The 18892-nt window shown below is 44.0% G+C and overlaps 1 protein-coding gene across 3 annotated transcripts in view; it reads left to right on the top strand.

Annotated features, from left to right (window-relative positions):
• The window catches only part of MARCHF6 (membrane associated ring-CH-type finger 6), an 84553-nt gene extending 70254 nt beyond the window's left edge, over positions 1 to 14299 (top strand). For all 3 annotated transcript variants that reach the window (XM_059173656.1, XM_059173655.1, XM_059173657.1), the window contains exons 23-26: positions 4728 to 4817; positions 7036 to 7168; positions 8202 to 8337; positions 11064 to 14299. In XM_059173656.1, the coding sequence (XP_059029639.1) occupies positions 4728 to 4817; positions 7036 to 7168; positions 8202 to 8337; positions 11064 to 11154 (450 nt within the window). In that variant the 3' untranslated portion in view covers positions 11155 to 14299. The remainder of the gene's footprint in view (positions 1 to 4727; positions 4818 to 7035; positions 7169 to 8201; positions 8338 to 11063) is intronic.
• Positions 14300 to 18892: the final 4593 nt, after the last annotated feature.

Consider the following 18892-nt stretch of genomic DNA (forward strand, 5'->3'; position numbering starts at 1 on the left):
AGTTGATGGGTCTTCAGTTACTCTCGCTGTCTAGCAAGTTACGTCACGACTGTGTGGCTTAAAACAGCCATTTATCGTGTCCAAAGCGTCTGCAGGCTAGAAATCAAGACAGGCCATATTGACTTGTCTCTGCTTCGTGTTTCCTGGGGCCTCAGCTGCGACCACTCAGTAGCCCAGTGTGATTTGAGAGCTGCGCCAGGAAGCCTTCGGAAGCATCGTCACTCACCTGTGTTGTTGACATTGGTTGTTGGTTTCCCACCAGCTGGGTGGTTAGCTGTAGCTCCTGGATGTACCTGGCCTTCCTCACAGCTTCGTAGCATCAGGGTATTGGGATTCTTACACTGCACTTGAGAGAAATGAATGTCTCAGCTAACAAGGTAGGAGCTGCGCCACCTTTTAGGACCTCATTTCAGAATTCCCACAGTACTGCTTTTTACTGCATTCTGTTGGCTACAGGCAAGGCACAGTGGTTGGCCCAGATTCTAGGAAAGGGGCTGTAGACCCCAGCCACTTTTTGGGAGAAGAATTTGCAGGCATGTTTCAACACCACTACAGTGCGGAAGTAGTTAGTAGTTATTTGAATGGTGGCAAAGTGTCATCTTACAGGTTCCTTGATATCCCAAAGGAAAATACAACTTGACTTTGGAAGGAGGTCAGGCAGATGCTGTCTTAACCCAGTGATCACGGCACATGCAGCAGATACGTACTGTTTGCGTCTCGGTGTTACGCAGTGTGCCGCACTGAAAAAGAGCAAGTAGCCCCCGATACCCAGAAGCTGGCCTGGCATCATCAGCTGGGCCTTGGTGTTCTCCTGTCTGGCAGAAACAATTTCACAGAACATCAGCATCACACAAGACCACTCTGTGACCGTGATGGAACCGGACAGAAGCAAGACTCTCTCATAATCATGTCTGAACACAGGCAAAACATGAGCGTTGTCCAAACCACAAAAATGAGAAGACACCCCCCATCATTGGCTGCTGCTTCATTCCCAGCTACCGTTTTAGCCTCAGTCAGTCCCTGCTTCTGGATAGATTTAATAAGAGACCCAGTATCGATTACCTCACTTTCTAAAGGATTGGACATAGAGCAAAGCCCTGCTTCCATTTCTCTCTCTTCACCTCAAGCAAACTGAACTACTATAATAAGCTCTCTCTCTGTCTTCCTGAGCACCCCAACTTCCCCACACTGTGTGTCCTTCCCTACTGCAGTGTGTCTGGCATGGTCACCTGTGTGTCCTTGGTGGTCTTGACAGTACCCAACACTGTCGTTTTGCAGAGTAACTGGAAGCTGTCCAGTTTTAAGAATATTTATGTGTTATGACCTAGCAGTTTCACTTTTTCAGATCTGCTGCAAAGGAACATTTACATGTGTGCAGGAAGCACAGCCAAGGCTGTTTCCACCATGTCATTTTTTTAAAATAATGTCCAAAATTATAAGCAACCCAGATGTCCATCCACAGAGAATGATTAAAGAAAGGTGATACATTTTTACTTTGGCTCTTAGTGCAGCAGTTAAAAGGAGTGCAGTGGAGCCGTGTGTTTTGCTATAGGTAGCTTTGAGACATGTTTTTGTTTTTGTTTTTGTTTTAACATTTTATTTATTTAAAAAAAAAAGATTTTATTTATTTATTTATTTGACAGAGATCACAAGTAGGCAGAGAGGCAGGCAGAGAGAGAGGAGGAAGCAGGCTCCCTGCTGAGCAGAAAGCCCAATGCGGGCCTCGATCCCAGGACCCTGAGATCATGACCTGAGCCGAAGGCAGCAGCTTAACTCACTGAGCCACCCAGGCGCCCCTCTCAGACATGTTTTTAAGTAGGAGAAATACTCTGGTTGTAGATGGATATGAGCAGCATGGTATCCTTAACATTCTGGATAAAACTCTAACATTTGAAAAGAACGGTTTGCTTTTTCTCCATTCTTGACTCCTAGTTACTTGCCTTCCCTGTGTCAAGCAGTTGTAGCATTACGGAGACTAGACTCTCGGAATTCTAGCAGAGGAACTAGTGTTGTGTGTCCTATCCTGTCAGAAAGGACTGGATATATCATTGGATCTTTAAAGAGCTTGAACCTGAGCAGACTGTGGACTTCCATCAGGTGAACAAGAACCTCACCTGGGTGTATTCTAGACTCCCAAAGGCCAAAGGAAGGCTGAATCTGTGGGTCGAATCTTCCCTACCTGGGAGCCTGGGACAGTACAGAAGCCGCAGAGAGGCTCTCACCGTGTTCTCTGCAGCGGATTGGTACCTGCTGTCCCAAAGGTCTAAAGGGCTCAGAGGTCCTTTTGCAGCCCTTTAAGTTATACTTGGTCTGACCTGAACCTCATCGAACCTCATAGAAAAACAGCAAATGCTTTATCTAGGGGGCTGCGCAGCAGTGGCCAGGCAGAGCAGTCAGACCACGTCCCACGTGACATGGAGCCACTCCCCGAGCCATGAGTGTCCAGGTGGAAGAATGAGAACGCAGACGATCAAGGGGAGTATGTGTTCGTGTGCACACGGTGGCAGTAGAACAGTGAAGTTGTGATGCTGTATAGCGTGGGTCTTCAGACATTCAGTAGCTGAACTGAAGATGTGGGTAGTCACCACTGAAGTTTAGATTGGGCTCCCGGAAGACCACTGCCGAGCACAGAGCAAAACTGAACAAGTTAGGACGTTACAGGAAAGGGTAAGGGTCTCGGAGAATACATCCAGGGGATTTAACATCCCCCAATAAGAGCTCCAGAGTGCAGAAATGAGGCAGCATGGAATGAAATAGAAAAATTAAACTGAATTGAAAGTTCTGATTCTGTAGGTTAAAGGACTCATCAGATTTGGTGAAGTGGACATTGAGATGAAACTGATAAGAAAAACACATATTTGAGCATATCTTGGTAAGATTTCTGAATTCTAAAGGTAAGGAGAAGTCAAACTTCAAAAAAGATCATACTGGTAATAGACTTTTTTCTGTAGCAACACAAGCCATCTAGCAGAAGAGCATCTATAGACAGACCATTGAGTGGAAAGGGACAAAAACCAAGCTTCTTATACCCAGGCAAAATGTCATTCAGTCATTGGTCTGTAGAGTAAAGAGATGCTTTTAGGATGTGCCGGAATTCAGAGCGTGTGTCACCTTTGACCCCGCTTGAAGAAGATGCTCAAAATCCTGGCATGCCGGATCAGTAGATCAGAACATAAGCCTCGAGATGGCGGACAGCGAAAAGGAAAACCAGTGTGAGCAAAATCCGTATAAAAATGATACGTCTTTTCTGTGGGATGTATATGTGTAGATACAGGTAAATGCTTAGGGGGGAAATGTGGAAGGTACGTACCACTATTAGTAGTGGTCATTGCTAGGGAGGAATCAGGATTTAGGCTGGTGGTAGTCACAGAGGACTTCAGCCTTTGCAGACGGTTTTGGATTTATATAAGAATAGATCAGGAGGTGCCTGGGTGGCTCGGTTGATTAAGCGTCTGCCTTCAGCTCAGGTCATGATCCTCGGGGTCTTGGGATCGAGCCCCACTTCAGGCTCCCTGCTCAGCGGGAAGCTACTTCTCCCTCTGTCACTTCTTCTACTTGTGTTCTGTCTCTCTCTGTCAAATAAATAAACAAAATCTTAAAAAATATTTATATATCTAAATATTACATGTTACCTTTTAAAAAAATACATTAAGGGGCACCTGGGTGGCCCAGTCATTAAGTGGCCCAGGGTCCTGCACGTCAAAATCGGGGATTGAGCTCCGCATTGGGCTCTCTGCTCAGCAGAGAGCCTGCTTCTCCTTCTCCCTCTGCCTGCTGCTTCCCCTACTTGTGCATGCTCTCTCTGTCAAATAAATACAACCTTTAAAAAATAAATTAATTAAATTTAAAAAAAAAAAAAAAAACAGACCCCAGGCTATGCAGGACTTTGTGTGCCATGCTTAGAACTTTGGGGTTGTAAGCAAGGAATTGTCCTTCTGTGGTCTGATTTGTGCTTTAAGATGTCACATTGGGAGTGGGGGTGGAGGTGGCAGTGGCGCTGGCTGCCTGGTGGAGCTCTGGCGGGCAGGCCGGAGGCACAGTGGGGAGCCCGGTGTGGCCATGGAGGTTGTAGTTAACCTTTCAGCAGTACTAGAGCTAGAAGCTCTCTGTGAGCCTTTGGGATAGTTTCTTTAGGCCAAGCATGGCTCCACAGGCTTCTTCTGACGCAATTAGCTTGGCTAAAACCAATACGGCAGTCCAGGATAGTTGACGACATAAAAATAATGGTGCTGTGTTATTTATTTGCCTGTCAAGATCTCTGATAACGTTGACACAAGTACCGTAAGTTTCTGAAAGATACTAGAATTTGTTTTGTTGGAAACAGAGCCTTGGAGGGGGTGGCGTGCAATTTTGCTGGATTTTCTAGTGTAATTTAGTCTTCTGTAAAATTGTTACTGATCCCGCAGAACTGCTGTTTTGAAGGGAAATATGCAAGAAAATTGTATAGCCTCTATAGTGGGTTTATTGCTGAAAATGAAAATCTGTTAAATGGTTTTTATTCCCAGGGTGCCTAGGTAGCTCTGTCAGTTAAATCAGACTCTTGATTTCAGCTCAGGTCACCATCTCAGGGTGCTGGGTTTGAGCCCCACAGGGTATCACAATATCAGGCTCCCTTCTCAGTGGGGAGTCTGCTTATCTCCCTCCCCCTCCGCCTCTCCGCCCCTCCCCCTGCCCTCTCTTTTGGTCTCAAATAAATAAATAAATCTTAAATGGTTTTATTTCCCTAGGACTGGGCCCTTGGAGTCCTGCACGCCAAAATCATTGCAGCTATAACGCTGATGGGTCCGCAGTGGTGGTTGAAAACAGTAATAGAGCAGGTGAGCAGAGCCGGCTTTCAGGAGAGACTGGGAGTGGCGGAGGGTTGTGCTCGGCCATTGAGTGCTTATGTTCCATATTTCCACCTTCCTGAGTTTCCTGCACATTTTCTCTAAGAAGCATATATAACTTTTTTTTTTTTTTAAGAAGACAGTTTGCTGTTTTATTGCCATGAATTTTCATCAACCACTCTTTTAAAATGTCCTTTGTCTGAAGTTTAACCAGTGGCTTAAAGTACCTAAAACCCTGTCTAAAGTAAGGCAAAAATTAGCACATGTGGTTTCTTTTCAGGGCAAGAGTTGCAGTGTAGACCAGGTACTCAGTTTTCTCAGTGTGTAGTTGAGTGAAGAGGTCTCTGCCCTAGACTGCAAGTGGCCGGCAAGGGCGCCTGGGGGCGTAGTGGGCTGAGCGGCCGGCTCCCGGTTTCGTCTCAGTCGTGACCTCAGTGTTGAGAGACCAAGCCCTGGGTCTACCTCCGCGCTCAGTGCAGAGTCTCCTTGAGATTCCTTCTCCCTCTCCTCTGCCCTCTCGTGACTGCACACGCCCTCTCCCTCTCAAATATATAGAGAAGTCTTCTTAAAAATAAGTAAAGGGCAGAAAGAAATAGATTGAAAAAGCAAAGCTGATACTGTATACCTGAAACTGATACAACACTATGTTGTTGACTAGAATTAAAATAAAAACTTAGAAAGTATGTATCCCAGAGCCTTTAAAAATAGCAAAAATAAAAAATAAAAACACCGATATTTAAAAAAAAAAAAAAAAAAGGCAGTGCTGTTTGGGAATATTCTAGCTGCATAGCACCTAAGACTGTTGTATTATGGACCTGTCATCTTGATCATTGTGGTGATAACCTTGGAAAAAGAAGATGGTGCTTCTGCACTCTGATAATAAGGCTGGAAAGTATGATAATTCACTTCAGGAAGATTTCTGTCTAAAATAACTAACATAACAGATTTTGGTATGTATTACTTTAAATTTTAATTGCCTAGAAAATATATTTGTGGACAGTCCTTTTATCTTTAGGTTAGTGCCAAATGAATTAGGTGTTGCAGTTCTGTAGCAGTAAAGGCACACTTCCTTTTGATGTATAGAAAATAAAGACAGTAGTTCTCAGCTCAGTATGCACAAGAAATTGTCAAAAAAATTCCTGACCCAGAGATTTCTGGAGATAGGGTGAGCCAGGCAGTTGCTGTATGTTTACATGCTTCTCTCCACTTTGGGGTCTCCAGGTGAGACTCTGACTCTTGCAAAGGAGGTAGAATAAATCACAGTTTAATCACAGTTGGAGGCTGTGAAACATTGTTGATCTTTGTAATATTTTGCTCTCTGATGCCTTCTTTTCTCCTATATATGTGTAAGTTTGAGTAAAAGGATTGAGAAACACTGGGGTGCCTTGGTGCACTGATTTAAGTGCATTTGGGGTAAATAGGTTTCTTTGGGTTGGAAGCTTTGCCTTTGGAGGGTTAAGCTTGTGGTCATGCACATCCGAATGCTCTGGCCCGTTCCTGAGGGATTGGGCCGAGTTGCAGGGTCCTGTGACTGTGTCCAGGAGAAGTTCAGGTGCTGAGGAGAAAACAGGAACAGTACTCTTCTGTTCTGTCCCCCTCTGCATACCATCTTTATTTTCCATTGTTCCCAGAGTTTTCCCACTTCCATTTATTCTTTACTCTGAAGTTCTATTCATTAGAACTTTCTGGATGATGATGAAAATATTGTAGAAATTCTTGGAAGTAAAAAAAAAAGTTCACTGTAGAATTTTCACAAATCAAAAATATCTTTGATTGTCACAATTTCATTTATACAGGCTTTTCAGAAATGTGTTTCCGATAAAATGAATGAATTATTCAGATAAAATGAACGAATAATACAGATCACTCTTACACAAGATATGTGTGCAGTTGTTTCAGATTATGTGGTCTTCATAACGTTATTGGATATGCCTGGTATTGTATGGTACAGGACTCGTGTAGTTAGGATTCTAGATTGGAGTCTTATTTCATCCCTTAACAGAGTTAACTACAAAGTCTAAGGAAGTAAATGCATTTCTGTAAAAACTTGTGAGCACCGTACTTATCTTTGTGTTCAAAATATGTCTTGAGTTTGGGAAAAATAACCAACAGATTAAACTTGCTGTGCCTTGGACTCAGTAGAGATTGCTCTGTTAATTGGAGGAATTTGTCCTGTATCCTTGTTCTGATTTTCTTCCTCATGTTTCAGGTTTATGCAAATGGCATCCGGAACATTGACCTTCACTATATCATTCGTAAACTGGCAGCGCCCGTGATCTCTGTGCTCTTGCTTTCCCTGTGTGTACCTTACGTCATAGCGTCCGGCGTCGTTCCTTTACTAGGTGGGTAATGCTGGCTGGGGAGCTTGAGAGAGCACCTTTATGACACCAGTGTATTGTTGTCACTTCCGGTATCATAGGCTGTCTGGCTCCATCTGATTGATTTGTAAATAAAAATCCAGCTAAAACAATGATTTTAGAAGGCTGTTTTTCTTAGACTTGATAACTTAGGGCAAGATTTAGAGAATCATAAAGCTCTTTGGTATCGATTTTTTTTCTCTAGGCAGGTGAGGTAGTATTAACGTTTACACTGTACCCAAAATAGGAACAGATTTCCTTCAGGTCGTCTCCTGACTAGAAGTGCTCTGGTCCCATACTTGTAAAATCAAGGGAAAATGTGGTTACATTTAATTTAATTTTCAGAATGTTCTTTATCATAAAAGGAAAAGCAAAGAGGGGATGGTATTTAGCGATGCCTCAGCAACTAGATATTATCAGTTGTGTGCGGAAGAGTCTCACGGGACCTTAAACACAGCATGTGTTGTGAGTGAGAAGCACAGAGTTTCCCCCTCCAGATCTTTCTCTTCTGAGTTCCCTCTCTCAGTGACTAGTGTTATCCAACAGTCTGCATGAGTCCGAAACCTTGTAGGTCATCTGTGTCACCTCAGTCTCTGCCTTCCCTACTCAGGTGGTCCCGGGGTCCCACTGACCCAGCCTCCAGAACCCATTCTTGAAGCTGGCACCTTCCCCAGGGTTCTCACCTTAACCACAGTGGCCTCCTATCTGGTTTCCCTAATTGGAAGCCACCAGCACTAATTCACTCTCCACAATGACCTTTCTCTTGAATGGGTCCCACTGTTCCTCTTTAGTGAACATCCTCTCATGGGTTCCCGTGTGGCCTTGAAGGCACCATCCTGCTCCTGGGCGTGTTCACGAGGCCCCTCAGGCTGCGGCTGCCGCGCTCTGGCCTCGCGCCATTCACACAACGAGCTTGTGTTGCGGTTGGGCACCACCAGCCCCTTTTTCTTGGGAGAGGAACGTGCTTTCATTTCACTGTCCTTCCACTGACGCCTGAGCTTGTCTTTTGGTTTTACAGGTGTTACTGCGGAAATGCAAAACTTGGTCCACCGGCGAATTTATCCGTTCTTACTGATGGTTGTGGTGCTGATGGGGATCCTGTCCTTCCAGGTCCGCCAGTTCAAGCGCCTTTATGAGCACATTAAAAATGACAAGTGAGTCTAGACTTCATTCCTCTAGCTTAAGATGTCTCCTGTATTACTTTTTATTTCTGATGTGATAAATCATAGTTGGGAAGAGTGCTCAGATTCTGGATATATTTTGAGGTAGAATTAACAGGATTTGCTAACAGATCGTGTGTAGGATGTGAAAGGGAATGTTATCAAGGACTCGGTTGGGCCAAGCAGCTGGCAATACAGAGTGTCGTTCGTGGAGGTGAAGACTGGGAGAAACGAGGAAGGTGAGGAAGACTGTTTAAATGCCTGCTCCGAATAGTTTTTAGTCTGCTTCCAAATGTTTTGGTCTGACAATCTGTTAAATAGTTGCGGATAAAAATAAGAAGCTGCATGAGGACTCAGCCTGCCTCAGCCCTGCCTGTAGCCAGGGGGCCCTGGGCCGCTCTGGCCATTGCTGAGGGGGCTGTGAGGCCCCTGCAGAAGCATCTTGGGCCTGACCTTGGCGGGTGGGATGCTCCGTGACCTGACCTTGGTGAGAGACGGACGGCGGCTGAGAGACACCTTCCGGGGATACCGGTCCTCTGACCTTCCGTATCCTGACAGAAGGCTGGATCCTCTTCTGCTTTCATGGTGTCGGCAGGGAAAGGAGCTTTGTTACTCTCCGTCCAGGTTGGCCTGGAAAGTCGAAGTGTACACATGCCGGCTCGTGTCACTGTTAACACCGCCTCCATTTTTCTGTGAGCACATTGTGTGGTCACCTTCTTTACTCTGAGGATTCTTAAGAGTTTTTAAGAATGAGATTGAGGGTGTTAAGGCTTTGCCAAAGCATTTACTGGCAGTGAAAATACAAGTACACTGAGGCGGTCAGGGTATAAAATTCTGTCCACCACAGAAGAACAGAGGGGGGTGGTAGGTGATGAATGTCTGTTTGTGTCACTTCCCTTGTTTAGGCTGACGAGTGAGTTCTGCGGGCGGAAAGCAAACAAGACACAGCCTCGGCTTCTGACGCTTCTTCAGGGCTTGTCCCTCGCCCTGCTCGGCTACCCCCATGTCCTTTCCCACCACCATCCCAACCTTTCTTGTTATTTTCTGCAGCCCAGCGTACTGTTTCCTCTCCCCATTTGTTCTTCATGTAGAAAACTTGACGTTTAGGCTCGCTGGAGGCCTTGGTTGTGGGGTGCGCCTGGGGCCGGCTGGGGCAAGAGCGGGAAAGCGGGCTGTGGGCGCAGAGTCTCCTTTTGCTGCCACTGAGTGACTTTTTGGTCTCGGGCAAGTTAATTTATACCACGTCTCTCGTACCAATGGATATTGCTTATTCGTTGCCATCATGCTAACCCCATTCTTTACATGACTTGGTCTGTTTTGTGATGACGTGTGTGTCAGGTCGAGCCCTGTGTGTTACGTTAGCGGCTGTTCAGTTGTCATTGTTGAAAACATACGTAATATCCACACAGTTTAAAACTCCACTGGTTGGTTGGGGAGCAGTGTGGAAAGGAGTAGTTAACTTCTGGAGAAGAATTGGTAAGACAGAAAAAGTATTAAACAGTAGAATCATGGATGAAGCAGCAGTAGGATTTGCGAAATGTTCTAAAAAGTGACATGTTAAGCTACTTGGCATAAACTGCAAAAAGATCTCATTAGGCTCGTTTTTGCTGGCAGGAAAGTGGGGAGTCAAGGTGGGAAAGGTAATGGTGAAGAGTGAAAGTTACCACCCCGAGTTTTAGCACATGCCAGGTGTTTGTGGCCATGGTTTTTGTACGCTTCCTGCTTCTTACAGTGAGCATGGAACATGGTACTGTTGTTCTTACTTTATTGATGAGTAAACTAGGTCTCAAAGACCCAGCTCCGGCCACCCTGTCCCAGGCTGGCTGCACTCTCGCTCTCGCACGCTTGCACACTGGCTGAGGACTGACGGGGCACTCCAGAGTCTGCAGTGCTGACCCCAGATGGGCACCTGTTACCCTGGCCTCCTGGAGCTCGTTGACACTGTGGGCTTGGTCACCCACTGTCCTTCGAGAGTCGGTCAGGCTGCAGGCCGTTCCCATTTAGTGAGGCACACCACTGCTTCTCTGCAACTGCCGCTGTCGTCCTGGGGGTATGGTGTCTTGTCATTTCAGCCATGGTCACTCTGTCTGTAGTTTCTGCAGCCCTGCACCTTCTGTCCTGTCCTCCCTCTCATCCCAGCACGTGAGTTACGTTCTGGCGCCACAGCTCCTGCCTTCCGTCCCTTGCGTACACTCCCCTCTCCGCCATCTCCTGTCCGACCTCATGGAAAACTTTGCCCTTTGATTTCTCCTTTTGTCTAAAGCTAGAGCTTTTCTGGTTTGCTTACCTCTCTACCCAGCTTTCCGAAGCTCATATTTCTAGTCTGTTTCTTCAGATCTGTCCACTGAGCTGTTTTATAAAATGTCTATAACAGCTAAATCCCCTGAACAAGCTTACTGTGCCTTACCTCCAAGTGTGCTAGTTTGTGAGAAGCCCCTGACGTACGGACCGGAGCCTGTGTCCAGTGCCCAGCATCCGAAAGCTTCCGACGTTTGCCGTTCTCCTGCTTTCCCCACCAGCCGACGCCTCACTGTGAGGTGTCTGCTGGTGTACCGTCTGCCAGGCGTTCATTCTAGAGTCCTCTTCCTCACCCAGCTGACCACGGAAGGGTTTTAAGTGAGAGTGATCTGATTTGCATTTAAAAACTGGCTGGTCTTAGGAAGGATGTTTAAATATGTAAGATCATATAAGAGAGTAACCACCCTGTTTTTACAACCTAGATACCTTGTGGGCCAACGCCTCGTGAATTATGAACGGAAATCTGGCAAACAAGGCACATCTCCGCCACCTCCACAGTCGTCCCAAGAATAAAGTGGTTGTCTCAACTACCTTGACCTTCCCCTTGCCTTTACGTGTCCTTTTTTGTGGACTTCTCTCTTTGGAGATTCTTCCCAGTGATCTCTCAGCATTGTTTTTAAGTTAACTGTGTTTGACTTGCGTTCTTGGCACTCAGAGAGCGGCAGTGCAAGGCTCTGCTGCCCTTCCTGCATCTTCCGACATCGTAGCTGTCTGAGATCTGTACATGTGTAAATAGAAGTTCCTGGATACCCTAAAACCTTGGATTAAACAGAATGTGCATTGTACATCTTTAAACAAAATGTATATTAATTTATTAAATCTAGTTGTCACTTTATTTTGGACCTGCTGTGATCTTGACAGGAAACGTGCCACAGAGCCGTAGTGCAGAGGCAAGACATTTTCATGACGTCTCTTGGAGCGCAGTACCATGGTGTTCCTGGCAGTTCTTCTTAAGTAAACTGTACACTCTGTCTTTCTTGGCTGTTCAGACCTTACCAAGAACTTGAAAGGAAACAAGTAGAAATCAGCAGTGGAGTGTCTGTGGTAAGAGAACATGAACTCTGCTTCACTGTCAATCGTTTTTTGGAAGTTATTTTGTATAACACCAAAGCTGTTGTACATTTTCTACTGCCTGATTTTTTTTTCATGTGTCTGTGTTTATAATATTGTATAGTATCTTGTGCTAGGTGAGGAAATTATTTTTAATTTTGATAATTTAATATTCCTAGTGATCAGCATTAGGGGGTTGGGGTTTTGTGCTTGTTAGGGGCATGTCTGTATTTAGAGAAAACAAGCCCGCCAGAGCATTCTCAGTAGTTCCCTCCAGCCCCCTTTCCGTGCACAGCTGTCTTCTTTTCCTTTTTGGAAGCAATGGCCAAAAGTCATGCAGGATCACAAGTCTTATAAAATAACATCACCAACAATGCATCATACTGGAATTAGAACACACTGAGATGTTTCTTCATTGTAGATGTGGTTTGTGGCCTTCGACCAGCAGCATTAGAGAAGACTCGTTAAAATACCTGGTCTTGCTGGTTAGTGCACCGTTGGGGGAGGGTGAGGAAGTACATTTTTCCTCGTTTTCCGTGATTACATCCCAAAGTTTCTAGAACTTTATGTTTATAGACTAGAACTACAAATAAAACCAACTTGATTTTGCTTGTCCAGACTTAAGCTGGCTTGAGCTGGCCTTTTAACATAGGAGTAAAGAATGTCTTTCATTGGCTATGTGCTATAAAATCTCAGAAAACTGGACACTTATAAATCTGGTTTCCCCTTATAACCAAAGCTTCAAGTAAGCAGATTAGAGAAATGGAACAGTTGGGCAATGATCCACGTATTTAATGGAAATGGTATATTGCAAGGATGGTGTTTGCTTTTGAATGATAACCAAAAGTTCTCAGAGAAAATGGATAGCATAGGTCTTCAGGAACTCTTAAAGAGTTTCCATATAGTATTAAAATGTCTATAGACTCTAATCTGAAGATTTTTAAAATATTGAAGTCAGCTAAGCATAAGCTACCAAAAAGCAAACGTGTTCTGGTTGTTTTACATTTCAACAGTTTTTCCTGAAGTGATGATTACTTTACTTTAAAAATACATTTTAAAACATCAGTATCAAAGAAAAAAAAAGCTTGACAAAGGGTTCAGTGTTACACTTTTTGGCACTTTGTAGCAGTCCTTTCTCTTGTATTTGAAATAAGGTCTTTGCTAGCCCTACCTTTGCTTAGAAATTTAGTCCTACTTTAAAAAATTAGGAGCATTTTAAAATGTAATGCCACCTGTTGTGGTGTATGTCTATATAAATTGTTCTCTTTGGGAGAAAAATATTATCAATTGGGCATATAACTTGATTATATTAATTTAGTTTCTTTTTTAATTTTTCAGAGAATTTGTAGATCTTGATATAAAGTCATTGAAACATTTATCTGTTTTACTGGAGGGAGATCTAGGACGATACCATAAAGGATGAAAAATTGTTATGCTACAGAATTTTAAATGAATCTTACCAGATATTTTGTAAAAAACAAAACAAAACAAAAAAAAAAGAAAAAAGAAAAAAGAAAAAAAAGAAAAAAAAAAACACCAAACCAAATTTACATATATGAATGTGTATGAATGGCGAAAAGTTGCCCTCCATTTCACTGGCGATAATTTTATCTTGTTGTACTTAAGGATTTCCTCTTGGTTTTCAGTTGTGCTCTGTCCTTTTTTCAATCAGATGAATACTTCTGTAAGGAAAGCGTTTGCTGGCATGATATTTACATAGGTGGCATCAGGATTTTATTATTAACCAGTAGTCTTACAAACATTTTAAACCTCTAGTTCAGAAAGGGCTAATATTGCTGCCCTTCTTCCTGTAGATTTTTTTTTTTTTAATAATAGCATAGTTTTGTTCATTTTACATTGGGCTAAAACAGTCTTTAAGAAAGTTAATTAGGAAAGACCTTTCTGCTTTATTTTTAACTGTTTATAAATTGGAGACAAATCAGCATTTGGGAGTTAGTTCCACATGACCAGTTATCAAATGGCCATAGTATGAAGTGTGCATTTGTTCCTTATTAGCAAATTATGTTTGATTTTTAAACTATTAATACTAATAGTTGAGCCGAAAACTGAAGAAAAATGCCAGTGTGATGTTTATATATAGCTAGCCTTAAAAAGTTCCATGTTTTAGGGGATTTTTTTCCCCTGTTAGTTTGCTGGAGAAACAGTGGAAATTGGACATCTCAATTCCAGATGTAAACAAAAAGCAGTTTTTATTTCAACATTTAATATAGCTGTTATTACTGTGGATTCTTGTCTGTATTTTTTCTTTCCTTTATTCAGGTAATAGAGAATAACTTTCTTAAATGATCTGGTCTTAGAGATGTCATTTCTGTATTGGCAAATGCTATTATTAAAGTGCAACTCTTAAATTGAGGTTGAATTTATGACTTTGTAAAACAGAGTGGACATTTCTCCACTGTATTGTGAGCAGCCCCCACCCCCGTACACACACACGTGCGCGCACAAGAGTGTAGCGCGAGTCTAAGAACACTGGCACTTTTTTCACCTTCACAAGTTAGCTCCTTATTGTCACTTTCAGGATTGAGTATTTTAAGTTCCTTCCTTACTGTGATTTTAATTGTAAAATTAAATGATTATGTTTAAAAGACTCATTTAGAATGTTGCCTGCTTAGTTCCCATGGGGAAGAGACAAAAGTAAAATGTCTTACCACCAAAGTATTATTAAAAACCTTGTGTGTGTGGAGGTCCTCTAAGTCCCTCAGTTGGGCTGTCTGTATCTCATTAATTTACCCTTGGCCCCCCCTTTCCCTCTCACCCTCCTAACTGCCCTGTTAAAAGCAGCCATTTTGAGTTTCATTCAAAGTCTCCAGCAATACGCTCGGCATGAATACAACGAAGTTAGGATAGTGTATGCCAGTTTTCAGTCGCATCTGTTCTGTAGGAGCGCCCCATTCTGTCATGGGAGTAGAGTAGTGCCGTAAATGGAAATGTAGTGACTGTGAAGCCTAGGGATGACTGTCTTCAAGGATAGATAGGACACAAGTTTTCTATTAAAGCAAACACCTTAGATACCCAGACCAATTTTATGTGTACATATTCTAAAATGCTCCCTTTTTTATGTGGTTGTTTGTTGCCTTCTAAGTCAAGAGAACAAAATTGAATAAAGTGAATGTTAGTTGTAGCCTAGATTTTTGGTTTGTTTTTGCTTTGTTGCAAGATTGCTTCAGAATTACAGAAATGGGCATTATTAATCAGCATATATAGATGATCTAAGTATTTTTTAATATAATAGTTACATGAGAAAAAGAACTAAGTTACCTGTGATTGTAGTTCTTCTATTCTGTTGAGTTTTAAAGTATATTTGCAGAGAACACATCCCTTCCGCCTTGTCCCCTCCCCGGACCAGTAGACCATCAGCACTAGGAATGGTGAAGGCTTCTTCCCAGCTGCTGGCAAGATGCTACCCATTTCCGCACCTATCTACAAGATCCATGTGCCAAAACCTCACCAGGCTTTCTCTTTAAGTGGATACTTGGAATGGAGGAAAGCCAGTCAAGTCCATCTTATGTAGTTGGTCGTGCATCTCAGAGGAAAACGAAAGTATTCCATCAGGCTTTTTTTCCTTCCTGTGTGCCCCACGTGAACAGATCCTTTCATTTCTAGGTTCAAAACTATTTCTTTTTAATCAAGTGCATTTGTATTTTAAGTGCAGCAGTGATAGGCGAAATGCTATTTGAACCACAGGGTATCTGTAATCTGTGATTTTGAAGTTTCACAGCAAAGGAAATGGCAGGGTGAATCTCAGAGCGTGGCCAGTAATTCCCCCTCGCACCCGCAGTGTGTAGCCGCTCTTGTTGCAAACAGAACGCTGATAGCACGAGTGGGTTAAGGGTCTGAGGGAGCCGACCTCTCCCCTCCTCCTCCCACAGTGTTCTGGTTTGGGGGTCTGCTTTCTTTCCCACACTTGTCTGAGCACTGTAGTTGAATCCAGGTATGGTGTCTGCTTTCAAGGAACCCCTTAGAGTGGAAAAGACCTGAAAAACAAGCCGAAGGTTCTAGTCCAGGTACGACTAGAATGTCCTGAGGAATGCAGAGCCGGGTCCCCCTGGACACTCTGTACTGTGCCCCGCTACGCCCGGGCCCCCTCCAGCCTCCTGTGGTGTGCATCACTCCGCAACAGCCAGGAGCCTGCGGAGAGGAGGTCCCCTTTCCAGTGCTTTAGATGGTTCAGTCTTCTTTTTGAAATTTCTCTTTCTACGTAAGTAACAGTACTGTGTCTGCCTCTGTGCTGTTCAGTAACTCAGGCCAAGAAGCTTCACAATGCCGGGAACCCCGAGCGCGCACTCCTCTGTTCTTTGCTCAGTTGTAGCAGTCTCCTGGCGGGTTTACAGACCCACAGAACCGCTGGAGCCGCACAGAGTCCGGAAGCAGAGCCCCGTGTACGCGGACGGTTGATGCTTGACAAAGGTGTGGAAGTCGAACTGGGGTGCTGGAGTAATTGGACATCCACGTGCAAAATTAAGAACTGATCCATATCTCAATATATGCAAAAATGGATTGTATTCCTAAGCAATAAACCTCCAGCCAAATAACTTCTGGAAGCAAAAGGGGAAAATGTTCAGCCTTGGGTAAGGCAAAGATTTAGATTAGAGATGGGCAAAAGCACAGTTCGTAGGAGAACAACTTGATAAGTTGGATGTGACCAAGATTGAAAGTGTCTGCTCTGTGATACATGCTGTTTAGTGGACAGCAACTACAAACCAGCCGTGAACTGGCAGGAATTACTCGCAAGACATTTCGGATAATAGACATGCATTCAGAATAGACACGTCTCAAAACTCAGTAGTTTTAAGAAGATCCATTTGCCCATTATAAAAAAATGAGTAAGATATTTAAACACTTCATTAAAGAGGACACACAAATGGCAAGTAGGCACGTGAAAAGTTAGCTGTTAACGTAACCAGCCGTTAGGAAGATACAAATTAAAACCACAGGTTACCATCACCTGTTAGAACGACTAAAATTAAAAATACTACGCCGTGTGTCGGTGAGGATGTGAGGAACTGGAACTCTTACCCTCTCCTGGAGGGAAAGTCAAGTGGTATAAACTCCTTTGGGAAATGCTGGGCAGTTTTGAAACCATTACAGTGAGTCCTTCGCACTCCTAGTTACTGACCAAGCAAGAAGTCACTAGTCCATACGATGACTCATACATGAACGTTCCTTGTAGCTTGTAATAGCTCAAGGCTGGAAACAGTCCACACGCCCATCGGCAGGTGAATAAACAAATGATCATGCAATGAGATACTGCTCAGCAATAGTAAAAATAAATAAGTAACTTGATAAACGCAGCATGGACAAGTCTCAGTGCTAAGGGAAAGGAGACCTACCAATCGGTGGGAAGGGGCTCGGAGGGATTTCAAAGGGGCATAAAGACATGGATTGATGTATTCGTTATCTCGATGTGCTTCTGGTTTGACATGCACACATAAATTGTACATTTTAAGGTTGTGCAGTTCATTGCATGTTAGTTACATCCCAGTTTCAAAAAGGAATACCAGCTATTACATGCTCTTTAAGGGATCATTTCATACTTTATCTTTCTTCAGAGTGCCCCTTCTCTCTCACTTTTGGCTGCTGAGTTCATTTCTGTCTCACCAGAAGACAAAGCAATAACAAGTCTTCACAGGTTCACATCGTCGTATTTGCCGTCTTACCTGCACCTGTGCCCATGCGCTCACCAGGCTGTGCAGGCTGCGCACATCGCCTCCAGCGAGCGCGCTCTGATTGCACACTGCCCCTGGGCCCACGTGCGATCCCCGGGTCCCCCACCCTGCGCACGCTCACTAGGCCACAGGACTCCGCTGCCTCGAAGTACCGCTCTGCACTTCCCCCTCTCCCTCATAGTGCTGTCGGGTCGTTGCCATCATTTCAGATGTTGCGTCATTTGGGAAAATCTCCACCCCACTAACTCCTTCAACCGTTCCATTTCACGTTCCTTTCCAACAAAGCCCTTCAAACAGTTCTCTGTACTCACTCTTTCCAGTTTCTCCTCTCCTTTTCCAGGCCTGCTACAATCAAGTGTTTGCTCCACTGTCCTCTGGAACTGCTCCTGTAAGTCACAAATTGGCCACCGCTAATTGACGTGGTTCCTTCTCAGCTCTCGCCTGAAATGGGTGGCTCCTCTCTTCAGTGAAATCATTTTCCTGGTTGTCAGGACACAGCGTTCCCCCATTTCCTGCCTGCCTGTCTGGATTCTCCTTTCCAGATTCCATCGCTGACCCTCCTCTCCTCTCAGCCCAGCCCAGCGGGGACCTCTGTTCTACTGATACCCATTAACTCGGTGATCTCACTCACTCTCATGGTTTTAAAGGCCATCTCTATGCTGATCACTCACGTATTTATTTACTTCAGGCATGTCTGCATGCCTGTGTAGACGCTTCCAGACATCTCAAACTTAGCAGGCCCAAAACAACTCCTGATGCTCTTACCCAAAGCTATTTTCTCAAATGTCCCCATTTCAGTTGATAAGCAATTGGATGGATTCAAGTTGCTAAATTTAAAATGTTGGTAATACCTTTGGCACTTGTTTTTCTCCCACACTTCCCATAAAGTCGGACAGCAAGTCTTCCAAACGAATTGGATTCCGGCTATGTTGCACCCTCTTCTGCCACCTTCCTGGCGCAAAGCACCATCGTCTCTCCTGTCCAGGCCACTGGCAGTTTCTCCTGAGCGCCCAGCCTCTGAGCTCCCGGCCTATGCCCGGGCTCTCTTCCCTTTATTCCAGTTATTTTCAACACGGGATCCAGAGTGATCATGTTCGGATCTAAGATCACAATAGTCCTCTACTCAGAGAGCTAACCACCACACTTGAGAGTCCCAAGTTCACAATCACCTTCCTGTGCTCCAGGCAAGCCTCTTTGCTTCCAGAACAGGTCAAACCTCAGGGCCTTTGCACTTGCTGCACCTTAATGTTCTTCATCTAGGCTGTTCATTTTGTACTGAAGTGTCCTTCTTAGGCTTATCTAAAATTGCAGGAACTGGGGCATTCCTGACTCTTCTGCTGTGTCTTATCTCTCATATGTTTTAAGATATCATGGTTTTCTTGTCCTACTTATATTTGTATCTTTTCCCCCACTTAAATGTAAGCTTCAAAGATTTTTTTTTTTTAAACTATTTGGGGATTACTACTATATTACAGAACAGTTCTTGGGACATACTTAACATTCAATACTGTTGA

This window comes from Mustela lutreola, chromosome 5, assembly GCF_030435805.1.
Source record: "Mustela lutreola isolate mMusLut2 chromosome 5, mMusLut2.pri, whole genome shotgun sequence".
Taxonomy (NCBI): domain Eukaryota; kingdom Metazoa; phylum Chordata; class Mammalia; order Carnivora; family Mustelidae; genus Mustela; species Mustela lutreola.